The sequence below is a fragment of the Diadema antillarum genome, unplaced genomic scaffold, assembly GCF_040938485.1.
Source record: "Diadema antillarum isolate AM-2024a unplaced genomic scaffold, OU_Dant_1.0 seq00000086_RagTag, whole genome shotgun sequence".
NCBI classification, from domain to species: domain Eukaryota; kingdom Metazoa; phylum Echinodermata; class Echinoidea; order Diadematoida; family Diadematidae; genus Diadema; species Diadema antillarum.
This window is the reverse complement of record NW_027271178.1, coordinates 321,184-339,326: the sequence shown is the minus strand read 5'-3', so window position 1 is coordinate 339,326 and position 18,143 is coordinate 321,184. Positions and strand designations below refer to the sequence as shown.

General features: G+C 36.7%; 1 protein-coding gene across 6 annotated transcripts in view; it reads right to left on the bottom strand.

Moving 5' to 3' along the window:
• Nucleotides 1-15,682, bottom strand: part of LOC139726520 (uncharacterized) — a 99,015-nt gene extending 83,333 nt beyond the window's left edge. For 5 of the 6 annotated variants that reach the window (XM_071637481.1, XM_071637476.1, XM_071637477.1 and 2 more), the window contains exons 1-6: nucleotides 15,355-15,676; nucleotides 6,192-6,247; nucleotides 4,434-4,529; nucleotides 3,057-3,246; nucleotides 2,012-2,361; nucleotides 460-608 (exon numbers count right to left, since the gene is read on the bottom strand). In XM_071637481.1, the coding sequence (XP_071493582.1) occupies nucleotides 460-608; nucleotides 2,012-2,361; nucleotides 3,057-3,246; nucleotides 4,434-4,529; nucleotides 6,192-6,247; nucleotides 15,355-15,431 (918 nt within the window). In that variant the 5' untranslated portion in view covers nucleotides 15,432-15,676. Of the gene's footprint in view, nucleotides 1-459; nucleotides 609-2,011; nucleotides 2,362-3,056; nucleotides 3,247-4,433; nucleotides 4,530-6,191; nucleotides 6,248-15,354 lie in introns of all 6 variants that reach the window. The other variant, XM_071637478.1, reaches the window with a different exon arrangement.
• Nucleotides 15,683-18,143: the final 2,461 nt, after the last annotated feature.

Here is an 18,143-nt window from a genome sequence, read left to right as displayed (position 1 = left end):
TCTTTTGTTACTGAACATAGCAAAGTGACCGTTGTTTTATCGATATTAATGCTACAGTATGCCCAAATTTCTTGCCAATAGAAGCGAAGAGAAAAGATTGCATTCTCAGTCGGGTCAAATTATAATTTTATGCTAGTAATGATGACTGTCCAGAGACATCAGTTCAGTTGCTATTAAAACTGTCGAATATATGATTTTTGTGATATCTTTGCGCAGAAAATTGCGCAGAAAATTATGCAGAATTGATGACATCATCACCTCAGCTGATTTTGGTTGTTACCATTCTATTGTTTTTTTAACGAAATATCGAGCCTTTAAAGCTTCCTTGCTTACAATAATTCATATCTACTTTCGATTTTGTCGAAACATCTGGCATTTTATTCTTCTGATCCCTCACTTTACAACATAGTCTACTTGAAAAAAAAAAGAAAATGGTTTGGAATTGTACTTCCGGGTTACCTGGTGACAGGCCATGAAGGTCCCATGCAACAGATGGGCGCACTCGGAGATGGCGAACTCAGCCTTCTCCTGTTGCTCGTCACTCTCGAAGCTTGTATACTGGGAGCAGCGGAGCGGCTCGGTTGGCACGTCGGGACAGTACGCGGGATCTTCGCAGTCGAGACCGAAGGGGAGAGGCAGGGGTAGATATGAACATACATGTATAGTCGGATTGGTAGATAATATAGATAAAGAGATAAACATATTGGTAGGTAGGTAGATAGATACATGGACAGATCGATAGAAAGATAGACGATAGAGTATTAAGAGACGGGTAGATAGATAAATAGATAGATAGATAGTTAGAGATATAGATACAGTGTGGATAGATAGATAGATAGATAGATAGATGATAGATAGACAGATAGATATATAGATAGATAGATTGATACATAGATAGATAGATAGATAGATAGATAGATAGATAGATAGAGATAAATAGATAGACAGATAGATAGATAGATAGATAAATAGAAAGATAGATAGATAGATAGATAGATAGGAAGATAGACATTCAGATAGCTGGATAGGTGTGATGTGTGAGTACTGGTGTGTTTTATAAAGTGAACCTGTCATCATAACCTGAAAATGTAGGTAAGCGTAATGTGTACTCTGTTTATATGTGAATGGATCGAAAATACCATCCGACATGCAATTCCCCTTCCCCAATCACGGCAATTACATTGGCAAAATTTGAAAAAAGAATCGCTAAATTACTTTGTCTGAGTCTAAAAAAAAACAACAACGACTACCCACTTCCTCCGTTAAGAATCCTTCTTTCTTCAGCTAAAAGGGGAATTGAAGTAGATTAATTTCCTGGATGCGAGGTGGCAAATGGCGGTTTGAATAAGGAAAGCCAGTTCGGGGTTCCACTATGCACATGAGCAGAAAAAAAAAATATCATTTGTATCAACTGGGCATGTTAGTTTTTAAACTTCACTAAAGCAAGCATGTGGGACTGAATGTGTGAAATCCACAATATAAATTCGTATTATAGCACCCTCCGAAAGCCTATATGTAATGAAGTCCCTCTGCTAAAGGAGACCTCCGGATGATTTTCATACTTTTACATTTGAACAACTGTATTTTTTGTGCGACTGAGTACAGAGTTTCAAAATCTTTAGTAGGACTAATTGGGGTGAGGCATAAGAATGTTTTCAAAATTTATGACAAATTGCAATGAACAAGGATGATGACATGGCAGCCTCACCATAAGAATGCATGAGGACTCAAGGAAGCAGTACAAAAAAAGAAGGCATGCATAGCTTTCACACAGGTAAACTTGTTAAGCAAGCGGTATTGTAATGGAATTACACTGCTACAGTTCTGAAATATGTGAGGCTCCTATGTCATCAACTACGTTGTTCAGTGTAATTTGTTTAAGATCTTTCAGAGTATTGGTTTTTCTGCTCAATGACTACAATAAATTCCACAATCTTATACATGGAGCTGCCGATTTATTTACTATATGATGTGAAATATAAAAAAAGATCGTCTGGAATGCCCCGTTTACCTCTTTCATCCATTCCTTTCCACGAGAGCCCGAAGGTGTACGCGTCGGAAGCAATGGCGCCGCTTGGCATGCGGAAATCGTTGGAGGCGTCCATATCGTACACGCCACAAAGACCGCACGTGTGGCCTTCCAGCGAATCTGAGGTGATGTAAATCGTAATGTCTTCCTCCCCATCGTAGAGAATGGTAAAGCCCAGCCCACTCGTAGCCAGCACAACGTGGGCGATGCGCTCCAGGACCAGTCCACCTGCCTTCGTAGGGAGGGTCAACTCCTCATTCTTGTAGTAGGCACGACCACCAGGTCGCAAGTAGATCATGGACGCAGGGTTGCCGTTATCAATGAGAATTGACCTGATGAAGAGAGACCGGTAAACCACAATCACCAGTTTAAAAGAGACTTTATAAATCGGGCTTTAGAATCCATACAATCTGATTGGTCAGACGTCATGCATTGACTTTCACTGATCCACACTGAGCCATGCGTCGGGCATGTCGGGTAAAATCCGAACGCATGGCTCAAGCCTTGTATAGTGTTGTAGGCGCACCGGACACATGATGGGGTAAAATGAATTTCATAAATCTATGGGCCTATCTTATAAAACGAATGATGCACAGACCTCAGTCTTTCGTTGATCAGTGAGAATTGGATGCTCTCGTTTAACCTTGGAAACAGTTTGAACAGTTCCAACATTAAACCCGTGAACCCTGTGCATCATTTGTATACTGTATTGACTCCTGACAAAAACAAATGAATGCTTGTGTTGACAGCGTCTCATAAATTAATGTTGAATACATAATTGAAAGTAATAATCATGCAATATACATAATAAAAAGTACATAGAGACTTAACAGAGAGAATAAGTTCTGAAGTCAAACTAGTATAGGTCTCTCTTGCCGGATGTTTACTGGTGTCATCAGTTTGATATACCGCTGACTAACTTATATTTATATCACATGCACAAATATGTATTTTTTATTTTGATAGTGTTATTATAAACTCATCGGTTCGTGATGACATACTCGAAATTCTTCGAAATTCTTCTGACCTGTAGCACGTATTGTTGTGTCTGCCATCTTGGCAGTCGAGGTCGTTCTCGACGTAGACGTGGAAGGAGTAATCGACGCAGTCGGTGACCAGGGTGTAGGTGCAGGCCCCGTGGAAGTTGTATGTTTTCCCGTCGAACGTGCGGTAGTGCTGCTGCGACCAGGTGTGGCAGTATCCACTTTCGTCGATAGCTGTCCGTGGGGGAAATGAGCACAATGGTCCAGGAATAAGCATTATTTTCGATCTGTGACCAAAGTTCACAAAATGATCTAGGACGGGATGTACAGAATCTCACTCACATAGTATTCTATATAATTAAAAAAAATTAATGTTCAAAATAACGGCAAATTTGGCAAAACATATTGTTCTTGTTGTTGTTTTATTTAGCTAGATTCAAAGGCGTTTTGGTTTAAGAATTGTCATCTGTATTATTATTCACTGTGCAATATACCCTTATTCGGTATTATTCCAATGTATTAACTGAATCTTTATTCAATAAGGCTATGACCATTATGAACACAAATGAGGTCTGAACGAAAGATTTCAATGAAGACGTTCTTATAAGCATGATAAGATAAAATGCTAAGTGAGCATATAAGACTCATATAATCTTGGACTTAAAGCACTAAAACATGAGAATAATTATGCTATACGAAACGCCGGGCAGACAAGCACAAACAGAAATATGCAAGGACTGACTAAAAAACAAACCAAATAATGGGAGTAAGGTACGAGGTACAAAAGCTTTTAAGTATGACAAAGGTCTTCTAATCCTGCTTTGCATGTAATTTGAATCAAATATCAACTGAGCTGAAAGAAATGCTTTCACAAAATGCGTTCAAATAATCATAGTTATATACTTTATATATATATATATATATATATATATATATATAATACGTATGTATATATATATATATATATATATATATATATATATATATAATACGTATATATATATATATATACGTCGTGAAAGACGTTTTAACGAATTCTCGCGCATAGGGCTTTGCTGTTTGAAGCAATGTCTTCTTAGACTCCGAGCAGAAACCTTTTGCTGTTATAGGCATATATATGTGTATATACATATGTATATATATATATATATATATATATATATATGTATATATATATATATACATATGTGTGTGTGTTATTTATAATATAGATGCATGATTACAATATAATTCATATATCATATATTAGATAGGCCTAATTATAATAAGATATTATATGATACACACACACACATACATATAGATTTATATGGATAGATAGATAGATAGATAGATAGATAGATAGATGGATAGAAATACAGGTATATATATCATATTCATTTCTGACCAATGATATAGCTCACAGGTCATGACTGACTTACGCGGAACTTGAGTGGCAGGAGCTACGGTGGTCGTCGGATTCGCCGTCGGTCGCCGTGGGATCGGCATGGCAGCACGAACAGCGCGACGATGTCCGGCTGGATGACAAAATCACAGAAAACCGAGAGCGGGATTATTCGAAAAGAGATCAGGATGAACGCAAGCGGGTAGTCGCAAACCCAACGTGCTAATTGATAAAACATTGATTGAGACGGGGAGGTGAGTCTCACCTCCCAGATTGAGATGACTGCTCTCCATTGTAATGGTAATTATTATCATAATACGAATGAAAAATATCAATGATACTTATGTATGATAAGGTCATAAATATCTACAAAATGCCCATTATGTTTAACCAAATCATTCGTGAAAGTATTAAATGCTGATTACAATAAATGTAATGATTATTGTAATGATGATGCTAATAGTGATAATAGTGATAATAATGATAATAATTGAATAAATAAATAGTAGTAATAGTAATGATTATCATCAAAATGAAAATGATAATGAAAACGATGACAATAAAATCAATAATAATAACCAAGATAACAATCTTATCTGTTTATCGTTTTTACATAGCGCCTCTCGACTTAAAGTGATCAATTAGCTGGTTGGAGAACTTATATTAAATTCATATTCTTTTGCGTTGTGTAAATAAGATTACCATACTGCAGGGCCGAAGGGGCACTATAAACCTCTATCACACATGCATGCCGTAAACGAGAAGACTTTGATCTTATGTTCTACGGGCATAATACATACCTTTTTTTATTCTCGTAAGAACTGTAATATACGCTGAATAATTTTTGATCATGCACTTTCAAACAGTACAGACTTGCCAATTAATATTGTGGATCAGTGTGTATAACGCATAATGTTAAAAAGGTTCCTCTTTTTTGTCTTTTCCTCTTTCAATTAAGATATAAAGCAGCAAGTTTATGAGATATAATGATTGTATAAACATACTTCCTGCTTACATGTTATATGTGTTAATTCCTACTAATCCAGTTGGCCCAATCAAACACTCCGTTATCGAATCGGCCAGTATTTTATACGCTATAATTGCATACCGTTTTCTTATCTCAACTTCACAACCTCATAATGCACAAGGCAATTGCGTTTCCGTGTGCGCAAATTGTCACAACGTCATTGATGACGTGAAGAATGGTCGGTCTCTGGTTGCGTAGTACCGGACAACCATCGGTAAACCGTCGGCCGAGACAGTGTTGTCGCTACAAATGATACGACAAACACTGCTGCCGTTTGTTTTGCACGTTAATAGCTAGATAAGACGGCCCGAAACGCGACTCCGTTATCTGAAACCAAGGATCACGGGCGCAAGGCCTGTAATATGTGCGTGGGCCAAAAGAGACTGGATCAAATAATCATACCTCAAGAATATCTCCATCAGCAAGGTTTCGTAGAACGAATGGCAAAGAATGTTAATAGGTTCATTCAATTGTCGGCTACTGTTGTCAAACATGAAGCGAATGTCTTTCACGGAGAGTGCAAGAATTAAAATCTTTTAACGTTTTAATGTTCTTTTTTATCATTACAAATCATTAACAAGTGACTACAAATACAATCTCAAAAGGATAATAGTTAGAATACTCAGTTCTAAAAATGTACATCAAATCACAACTGTGCAATTGTGTGATTCAGTGTATCTTGTAATCTTAAAGCTATGGAATGATAACACCGTGCTCTTTCACGTCAAAAATGAAATACTTTATGCAAAATGATGTTGATCTACTTACCTTGATTTATAATCGGAACTCTATCGCCAGTGTTGGTGTAGAAGGAATAGTGTGGCCTGCAAATTAGGCAAGAAAGAAACACACGAAACCGAATCAATGATGGAAAAGAAAACGGGAACAGACTTTGATATTCAATACCCGGATTTAGCAATCGGCTAATGATCGTCCTTGTTTGCCTTTTACTTTTGTGTACAACGTTTCCGTGACAGTGGCCGAAAGCTTTTCGATGAAATACGAAGTTTGTCTCTCAGGGAAAGGGAAACTAATGGATGGCTAAAAGAGAATGTTCAACTTATAGTTATCAGAAATATAAATACTAAAATAGGCCTATCAGGTACAGTTTACTCATGTGGTAACGATCGAAGTCCTCGGGACCTGCAGTTTTCTTTCGTTACATCGAAATTACGTTATAACAAGACAAATAAACAGTAAAAGATATAGAGATAAAAGATTCTGAATACTGATACTAAATTTTACTTCGTTGTAACCGAAGTGTCATTATAACCGTGTTCGTTATTAAGGGTGTGCACTCGATATGATTGTTTTAGGTCAATAAATTCCTCTGAGCTGTTGGTACGTTTGCAAGTAATAAGAGTTTTTGTATGTTTGTTTGTTTGTTTGTTTTTTGGCGGGGAGAGGAGGGTATAATTATCTTCTCGAAATTTTCAAACTTTCCTTCAGATTAGAATGAATTGTGTTCTTGGTAGTGGACTGTTGTCAGAAAAAACAACATGTGCCTTGTCCAGCTGCATATCAATGTAATGTAACCATGGTAACAGTGGTGGATCCAGGAGGGGCTGCCCCAGGCGCGCGCCCCTCTTTCCTTTTGTTTTGTTTTCTTTATTTTTTTGATTTAAAAAAAAGGGGCGCACCGGTTGTGAGCCCCCCCCCCCCTTTTAATTTTTCCTCTTCTTTTTAAAAGAAAAGTTTGCATGAAATTGCACGATGAGCAATATAAATATTTTTAAAAAAACCTCCCTACCTGCCGATTGTAGTAGCACCGGATAATTGCAAAAATTTGCACTTAAGTTTTTTGCTTGTCAGCTGTTTAAACCCTGTTTAAACTTTAAAAAGTGGCACCAGAAATAAAAACTGCTTTGCCCCCCCCCCCCCTCCTATGGAATTCCTGGATCCGCCCCTGTGTAATGCAATGGGTAGTTTAACAATTAATGTCTCGTAAAGAGGTCGAGTCACAACATTCTATAGAGTGTGGTTTTATTTAACCCATTCCTTACGCTGACCTGGTGGCCTGTGTATTATGTCAATGGGGAGTTCAGAATTCAGTAGGGAACGGTTTAATAAAACAACTGTAACGGTATCAAAGACACTAAAACACACGTTTGATGTTGATAGGAGTGAAAACCTACACAGACTTTGATTACGATGCGTTGTGCAAAAAAAAAAGGAAAACATCTATCAAGACGTTTAAATTTCTTCCCCATGTTAAAAAAAAATGCGTCTAGTGAAAGAAAAAAATGAAGCATGATTTTTTTTTCACAAAAGAAATACAGGCTCAAAAGAATTATTATCTGCCATGTCCACTGATGTCCGCTGGCCAACACAATAAACCATGTGTTCATAAAACAACGAGTGGCTACCAAGCAACGAACAACAAACAAACAAGACAATGTGTCATCAGCAAAAAGTTTGGCAAAATGCTGCACAAATACAACCCCCCCCCCCCCAATATTTGGTCATGGTTTTCCACCATGTTTAAGCCAGTATAGGAGAGAGGGGGCTAGGTTCTTAATTCTCAGCTTATATATTTACTTGTTGAGCATGCAGTGATACAATTCATTCGTTTTAAACAGGACAGCTCTTATAGATTTTTAGACACTTCAACAGAGTACGTGTGGGTTGGAAATGTGTACATAGACTGTAGTAATATTTGTGATTTTTCAATCATTTGTGACACTTCAGCGACGACTTGCAGGCAAATACCCTTGACATTAAAACACTGACGGAAAAGAATGCGTGGAATGGCTACATGAGAGTGTGCGTTGGGCTAGGGTGAAACATGGTTACTAACGACAGTCGACAATACCTCCGCGTAGCCACGGACCACATCAGTTTCTTTTCTTCTTCTTTTTTCTTTGTTTCTCTTAGTTTCCTTCCTAATTTCATCTCATGTAAGTTGACATTGATTCCTTTGATTTTGTTTTATATATGTTTGTAGTTTCATTAATTCTGAGGGTCCCATATCGTACAAGCTTTGCTCTTTAGTGTAACCCTCCATTTCCATTCCCATACTTATTTAATTTGCACTATGCATATTATGTATATGTTTAAAAAAATACAATTGTTTTTTTCACTTTGTTACTCATGATCACATGTATTTTGTTAACTTACGTTTTTTGCAATTATTAAAAAAACAACAACGTTCTGCGTATATGTTGTATATAAATTTCTCTGTTTATTTGATGGAAATGAAGATAAAATTTGAGCTTTGAACTTTAAACCCCAAGACTTTGGCCATCAGTTGGGTCACGGGAGAGAATGTAGACGAATGAAACCTTCAGAACATTAAATTTCATTTATTTCATGTGGCATTATGTGGCCAGTTATCACCTTTTGAGAACAAAAATTTACCAATTGCGCTGAACCTCAATGGATGTTATTAGTTAAATAATTTGAAGGGTGCATATTTATTGATGGCCCAACTACTTAATACACTCTGACTTTTAATTTGTTGCCTCTCTCGAGGGAGAGAATAGAATTGCGTGGGTTGTCACTCAAAGGCAAGTGGAGTTTTTCATAATCATGTCCTACTAGACAAACAGACAATCAGAGATAAAGAGAGAGAGAGAGAGAGAGAGAGAGAGAGAGTGTGTGTGTGTGTGTGTGTGTGTGCGTGTGTGTGTGAAAGGGGTGAGGACAGAGTAAGAGAGAAAATATCTACTGAGTATACTCTAGAGGTGGAGATAATATATTATACAGTAGGACCTCGATTATCCGGCCACGTCGGGACCGGCGGGCGTCCGGATAATTGATTTGGCTCGATAAAAGAGATATGCTCAAATACAGGCTTATTTAGCATATCATGCTAGGGGTATATATACACATTTTATCCCTTCGTATGTTGTTTGTTTGATTAATATTGACCGACAATGAGATCAATCTTGTACAGATCTTGGTCAAATCCGAGGAAAAAGTTTTGGTTGTCGAGATATACTTTTGGCCACAAGATATTTGTGATATTGCGTGTTATGCTATTCATCTTGGAAGCGGTTCATACCTATCCACATCTTCACAACTAAAAGAGACATAAACCAATTTCACAGATTCGCTCTTCCCTATTGCCTGATTTTATCAATTCACTCATGTTATATGCTCATCAGGTTATACTACCCTAGTAAATGACAAGTAGGAAACAAATGTAAGTCTGTCTCATAAAGCAAACTCAGACACTTAGTCTTTAAAGGACAGGTCCACCTTCATATACATAAGGATTGAGAGAATGCAGCAATATCAGTAGAACACATCAGTGAAAGATTGAGGAAAATCGGACAATCCGTTCAAAAGTTATGAATTCTTTAAGTATCTGCGCAGTCACTGCTGGATGAAAAGACTACTACAGTGTATGATGACTGTCACATGCGTACAACGATATAAGGAAAATAAAAAGAGAATTTCACAAAACTTTACATTTTGAATGAAGGGCACATTTTTACGACTCGTTACTGACGTATTTTAAGGGTAATATTATTCCCCCGCCTCCTGAAAGAGCGAAGTGGAGTGTCCTTTTTTTATGGGAGAAAACTAGAAATATGTTGATTTTCTATTCTTTCTTTATATTGATGTACACATGTGACATCACAAGCTATAGTAGTTTTTTCATTGGTTACAGATCGTTATTCCGAAGGTTCGTAATTCCGAAGGTTCTAATAGTCCGAAGGTTCATCATTCCGAAGGTTCATTTTTCCGAAGATTCTTTATTCCGAAGGTTCGTTAATCCGAAAATGAAATAAGGTTTCTTTTTCCGATGGTTCATTAATCCGAAAATGAAATAAGGTTCGTTATTCCGAAGGTTCGTTAATCCGAAATGAAACAAAGTTCGTTATTCCGAAGGTTCGTTAAGCATTCCATATCACTTCGGATCAACGAACCTTCGGAATAACGAACCCTATTTCATTTTCAGATTAACCAGCCTTCGGAATAATGTACCTTCGGAAATACGCCACAAATGTTCGGATTAACAAACCCTTTTTCATTTTCGGATTAACGAACCTCTAGGTATAGAGAATTTGTGTGTTTCGGATTAACGAACCTTCGGAATAACGAACCTTCGGAATAACGAACAGCACACCTTTTCATTCAGCCTTGACTGAGCAGAAACTTCAAAAGTTCATAACTTTTGAACGGATTGTCCGATTTTCCTCAAACTCTCACTGATGTGATCTATTAATATTGCTGCATTTACTCAACTCACATGTCTACGAAGGTGAACTTGTCCTTTAATCATCTACAATATCAAACTATCTACACATACATAGACATCAAAACGTTACTGACCCATCCAGTGGCGTATCTAGGGAAAACGGCGCACGGGGCAAGCGCGAAAATTACGCCCCTATATCAATTTCTGAAAAAGTGTTCAACCTCAACCCCATCCCTGTAGGGTCTTTAAAAAAAAACTCCACATGATATGCTTTTTTCAAGCACTTAAAAGGAGTTTTTTGAGGGTGATTTAAATATAATAAATCTTGATAAATTTTGGCAAGCAAGCGCAGCGAGCGAGCCGAAAATTTTTGTATGTCAGCGTACAAAAAAATGGAATTCTTGTCATTTTTTGGTTATCAAGTCTTACAATTCTAATCAAGATATAGTGACGGCCTTATAGATAACGATTTATACCAACAAAGTGAGGACTTGAAAAAATACCCTTAATTAGTACGAGCAAGTGAGCTGAAATTTGTATATTTCCGCGTCATCATTACGGTTTGTTCTTATCTTGTTTGATTTGTTTCCCCCCCCCCCCCCTCCCCAACCCCGTACGTTCGAAACCGTCGGCGTCTTCTTTTGATCCATTCGGCGATCGCTTCAGAACGAAAGAAATTGCAGCCGCTGCTCTGTGTAACATTTTGCCTGCTAAATATAAAATGACATGTGTGAACACAATAGACATTGTCATTTTGTCCGCGTCATCATCACGTTTTGTTCTTACCTTCTTTTTCTTTTACATAAATTTTGGCGAGCGAGCGCAGCGAGCGAGCCGAAAATTTTTGTATTTCAGCCTACAAAACATGGAATTCTTGTCAATTTTTGGTTATTCAATCTTACAATTCTAATCAAGATATAGTGAAGGCCTTATAGATAACGGTTTATACCAGAGGACTTAAAAGATACTCTAAGTTAGTACGCGCGAGTGAGCCGAAATTTGTATATTTCTGCGTCGTCATCACGTTTTGTTCTTAACTTTTTTTGATAAATTATGGCGAGCGAGCGCAGCGAGCGAGCCGAAAAAAATTTGTATTTCACCTTAAAAAACATGGAATTCTTGTCATTTCTTCAAATCAAGATATAGTGACGGCCTTATAGATAACGATTTATACCAACAAACTGCGGACTTGAAAAAAGTACTCTAAATTAGTTCGACGGAGTGAGCCGAAATTTGTATATTTCCGCGTCATCATTACATTTTGTTCTTATCTTGTTTGATTTGGGGTTTTTTTGCGCCCCCCCCCCCCCCCCCCCCCCCCCGCTTCAGAATGAAAGAAATTGTAGTCGCTGCTCCGTTTAATATTTTTCCTGCTAAATATAAAATGACATGTGTGAACACAATATACATTGTCATTTTGTCCGTGTCATCATCACGTTTTGTTCTGATCATTTTTTAAATATATATATATTTATATATAGATTTTGGCGAGCGAGCTCAGCGAGCGAGCCGAAAATTTTTGTATATCAGCTTACAAAACTTGGAATTCTTGTGTGAACACAATAAACATTGTCATTTTGTCCACTCCCCCCCCCCCCCCCCCCCCCCGTCCGGGCGAGGTTTCTTCTTCTTCTTCTTCTTCTTCTTCTTCTTCTTCTTCTTCTTTCTTCTTCTTCTTCTTTTTCTTTTCTTCTTTTTTTCCCCCGTTTTTTCGTTTTTGGCGCCCCCGGGGAGTGGCGCCCGGGGCACGTGCCCCCCTTGCCCCCCCCCTAGATACGCCACTGGACCCATCTGCCCATCGTCGCGTTACCCTCACAACGTCGCAATGAACAAAACCAAAGACAATTTGTTTTCTCCTGAAATGCTCTAGGGACATCTTTAAAATATCCTAGTTTTCATGTATTTGAAGTGCAACTTCACTCCACTTTTAAATTTGACTGTAACAAAGCAAAATCGGACGAACAGTTTGACAGAACTTCGTCAAAATCGGATGTAATTAGAAATTGTTTTACATCTTTCGCTTTACTTAGCACACAAAACTGTTAGCAGAAAGTGCAGTCCCTTTCCCTCCAGAAAGGTAATGTTGTTAAGTTATGACAAGATGTCAATAGTTAGATGACGAAAGATAAGTTGAGTTTTGAGTTGGGTTTATTTGTTTAACCACGGTAAACAGCTTGCAATCAGGTATAAGCTGGTTTTCAGCAAGGCCGTGAAATGATAACAAAATAAAACACAGAAATCATACAATGAAGAGAATTCAGCTTAAAAACACAAAAATAATCAAGTTAAACCAAATCCAAACACAAGAAGAGAGAAAAAAAGTTACTTAGTATAAGTATACAGATAGATAACAATGCTAAACAACATTACACCGAACAGTATAGTTACTAACATTGTGGAAAAAATTAACATGATCATGTCGATTATACTTTTTATACTAATCTATTTTATGTCAAAAAGGAAGATGTGCGATAAGGACATCACTATCTTTTCTAATTTTGATATGTAGTTCTAACAAATGTGTCAGTCATTTGTGAAAACGCTTTGTTAAATAAAATAAAATTAAAATCCTACACGTTATGTAACCGTCTTGTAGTTTGTGTTCAATTTGGACGACACCTGTAACATTGTCTTCATTTGATATTTATTTTATTCATTAAAGCCAATTTGAAGATGTTGTGGCATTGCAGGTTAGGCACATTTGTTAAAATTTCACAGCCCCATAATTAATTCGAAACTTTTGATGATAAAGTGTTGTAAGTTGTACCCTGTTTAGAGGCCTGGGGTCAGGAATATCTGATACCACGTGCTTTGTCAAGCATTTATGCCCACGAGTCATAAACACATTACCTGTCAATGAAACAAGATAGTAAAAAAAAAAAATCATTTAAGTTACAGTTACATATTTTGGGTAAAAAGATAAAAAAGATTCTGTTGATGTTAAAGACAGAATTCATAAAAATTCGTTATGTATTTCCATTCACATTGATGAGTGCCCCTTTCACTGAAAAGAAAACCAGAGGGAGAGGGAAAAAACCCAGTGATTTCCAAAGGAATCCACCAATAACATACAAAGGTATAAAAGGTTATATAACAAATACAGATTATATAAAAATGAATAGGTCCTACATGTACACGAAAAAGAAAAATATGTAAGGTGTTTACAAAAGGACATTTACTCCATGCAAATGTCATTGTTTCGCGTGCAGCAGTAGTCTTTGAAAGAGTGGTGGCTTTGTATTCTGTTTTACCATTCCGTAGAGATGGGCAAATAATCGAATGCTGTAAACTTTACCTTTCCATCAACCAAACACAGGACTGAAATTTACAGAACGGTCTGAGATTGTTGACATAATGTTGTTGAGTGATTTTTCTAAGATTTACAGTTTGTTCAAACGCCAAACCCTTGAAAAAAAGCAGTTGCAGGTGGGCAGTATAGAGTTATGTCTCAGTCTGTTAACTCGTTTGATGTAACGATAAAGCTTTGCATGTCCAAGACTTTCCAATCAAATGTTCGAGTAGTGGACACGTCAATTTTCCCCCGAAAATAACTTTGCTATAAAGATGACTAGAAATCGATCGCAGCATTGACCGATAGAGATACTGAAATATACCAATTGTCCTTACACATCTCGTAGGTATCTCTTTCTTTCTTTAGTTTTTGTATTCTTTAAGGAGGTATATATGTGACTAAACACTAGTGACAAAACAGAATTGATTTCTAATCAGGAAAACTCATTAATCTTTCTTTACTTTCTTCATTTTTTTTTCAAATATGTGAGTGCAATAAATTTATATTTGTAAAGATTTTATCAAACTAAAGGGCAAAACATTTACTCCATCCAAAACATACTACTCGTAACTTTTCCAGAATAAAAAAAGCCTTGAAATCTTCAAGTCTAACGTAAACACACGCACACACACACAGACACACACACACAGACACACACACACATGTATGTATGTATATATATATGTATATATATATATACATATATATACATATATATATATTATATATATATATACATATAATATATATATTATTGATATATAAAGATATATGCAGATACGTATATACATACGAATTTAAGAGATTAATAGCAAAACGCTTTCTCCATCTGATAGAGCAAAATAAAACCTTTCCAATGGTGTTTCACTTTTGGCATAACAAAAACTATACTTTGAATTATGATTATATTTTTCTGATATTTTCAAAAGGTTTAATCGCAAATATCTCAAATTTCAAGAATGGAGTTAACTCATATTGCCATGAAACTCTTTTATTTTAGGCGCATCATGCATACGTCATGCGTCAAAGTCATCCCTTTACAATCTTTTCCTCCACATTTTTTTGTTGAGAATTCTGCATATAATGATAATTCTCGACGATACCTCTTGGCTTTGGTATGACACATCATAGAAGTAAAATGTTGATGCATAAGTTAATAATAGATAGCAGGTTATTGACGACATCAAATTTAAGATAGTCAATTAAGGTAAGAGATCTCTGTAAATAAATCAAAGTCTTCCTAAATCTACCGACATATTAACATTGACATGCAGTGTGTTACAGAGAGATAAACATCTGGTGACTCAAAAGTTTCGGCCTGCTTAGGACCACTACCTCAAAACTAGATCAACTTTATTACCATAAAGTTTGTAATTTTCAAAAGCTGGATTGAGAAAAAGAACATGTTAATAATATAGCAGAATTACGTGAAAATCAAATCAAATCAAATAAAAATCAATTATTATCAAGGACTCATCGGGACTTTAACTTACCGGCTTCGATACTCAACGTGAGCGTCGCCGGCCGCGATTAACGCCAGGAGTAGCAGAGAGAAAATTGCACGACCCATGTTTTGGTTTTTTGATTTCCTGACTTTGCCAACGTCCTCCGTTTCCCGGACGCCTCGGAGAAAGGCCCAGGGGTGGTGAGGAGACAAGTCTCTTTGGGATGCCGTCCCAAAGTCAAAGACTTCCAACAGACACCTGTCGCTCAGAACTTCGGGATCCCCACCACAGGAGCAAGAAGGGAAACACTGGGAGACTTGGCGCGCTCTCTCTGAAATCAGAGTCAGAGAGCGGCATAAACGATTTCCGAAGCCACCCTGCTCTTTTTATAAGCATGCACCTACCCCCTCGCTATATGCCACTTGAAGCGCGAAGTGACTTTACGGGAGAGAGAGGGAGGGAGAGATGGAGGGGGGCACTAAATAAAGTTTACTTTAGATGAGTACTCAGAGACTTTGGTTTTGTGGAGGGGTGAGGAAAAAATAGTGTTCAAATACCGGTAGTAGAGTTTGTCGACGAGTTAGACCCTTATCGGTAACTAGGTAATTATGTTGATTTGGCTTGTTAACCTAACGGGAGCTTACAAGGTCTTACAAATGTCTTGATTACTGGTATTTCGTCAATGGGTATCGAGGGAGATTGGGGAAAACCTTAAACAAACTCGTGGATATTTCTTCTTCCTTTGCATTTTATGATTGTTCCGACTGCTCAACCCACGATGTGGAGAATTACCCCAGCTCGCAAAAATCTCCACGGTCTAAACACATCAACAATGATATCTCTACATTGCTACAAGATTTTTCATATAAATTAATTGTCAATCTGTTATTTTTTTTTCATTTTCCAAGATAAGAAAACACCTATATACAACAATTTGATAGATGTACGATTACGACAATATGTTATACAGAAAAGAAATACATATACACGAACACCCAAAGCTAGTTCAAGTAAAACAAAAGAAATTATAAAACAGCCATGAGATGAAAAGAAAATTATGTGTCTGTAGAAGCGACGCCAAAAAAAAATGTTCTCTTTTCCTGAAATTGGAAAGTTTTTCCCCCATTGTTTATACTTCTGTTCTGTATAGAGAACAACAAATTAACACCTTTTTATAAAGAGATAATTCAAATTATATAATTAAGTTATATGATTATCATCCAAGTTATACATTCAAGGTATACATAAATAAGTTATTATTTAAGTTATGTTATTTAAAATGAATAAAAATATGTAACATACTTATTTTGTTGGTAGGCCTACATTGTTAAATCAACTGCCGAGATCATGCATTGTGTTCGAAGAGGAAAAAGAATTTTAGAAAATGCATCTGACTGCATATCAAACTTTCTAAAAGGTCTTCTTGTGATTGGGTAAAAGTTCAACTGACTTGCATGTCTCTCCCTCCAAGCTCCTCTCCCTTGTTCCTCATTGACCCGTGCATGATTAATCACACTTGTCACGTAGGAGAACTGGAACGAGAGGGAAAGAGAAAGAGAGAGTATAGAGGCAGCTTTAGCACGTGTCTAGTGAGATATTCACCAATCAGAGACGAGAAAAGACATCATATCTCATTCTCATCTCTGATTGGTCAATGTGATCTCATCGTATATCGATAATAAAAAGCAGCAAAAGTAAAAAGCCAACAAAAAAAAATATACCAATTGACCCACGATGCGATCACTTATTTATTTACTTGTGCAATCAATATTTATCCTTTTGTTTTTGATCATTAAGCGTGTGTCCTTGAAAAAACAAGTGGAGAAACGCTTCATATTTACATTCAGCACTTCAAGTTGGTTGGGTGGGGCTTTTCTTTGCCCAGTCAAAACCTAAATGAGTATTGCACCACCATATAGCAATACTATTCTAATATGAATAAACACGTACAAAATCTCTGCAGAAAGTTCAGGAAAACTTTAAAGGCTTTTATGATTAATATGATCATTGCATTTTTAACCCCCCTCATCTTTACCACTACGCAAGGGCTATCAACATTGTACTAACAATATTGTAGACATGGTTGAATGGGTAAATTATCAGCTCCAAACAGTTAAAGCAGAAGGTTAACAAAGAATTTTTTTCATTTACTCATATCAATTTGTACATCCTCACAAATTTGTTTATTTTCTGCTCTCATCAAAATGTTCTTTATGCCATTCTCACTCATTTTTGTCGATATCAAATTACGTTCTAATTATTGATTTTGCTCATTTGTATGTCTTTTATGTTGTGTTCAATCAGCCTTAGGCCTATTTGTTGTTGTTTTTTTATTCTTGAACCTGTTATTGTTTGGTCTTGATTCGGTTTTGTAAATTCTTGTGCCCGGCCTCGCTGAAAAGCAGCTTTAAAGCTGAGAGCTGTGTTGAAATAAATATAAATCAAATAACAAAAATATCTTCTTACTACCAGGTATCACTTTTATACTACTTGCGTCACAATGTCGTTATTTATCATTCCCATGAAACACAGGTGAGCTGTTAAATGTCTGATACATTCAGTTTTGTTGCCGTCAGTATTGTAAAGCTGAGCAAAAACAAAAAGATGATAAAAATATGTTTTTCAAAGGGGAAAAGGAAGGAAAATCTGTTTCACTCATTGTGTTTAAGACGCCACGAGAAGACTCTCTAATCATCCTATAGTATCAATGATAAAGTTCTCCGACATGACTGGGCAAAAGGATATAGTATAGTCAGTAGTTATTCCGGACTATGTCAGTGACCAAAGACAAATTCATACTGACCATTAAGTAAACAGGGTGCTATACCTTCCACCCT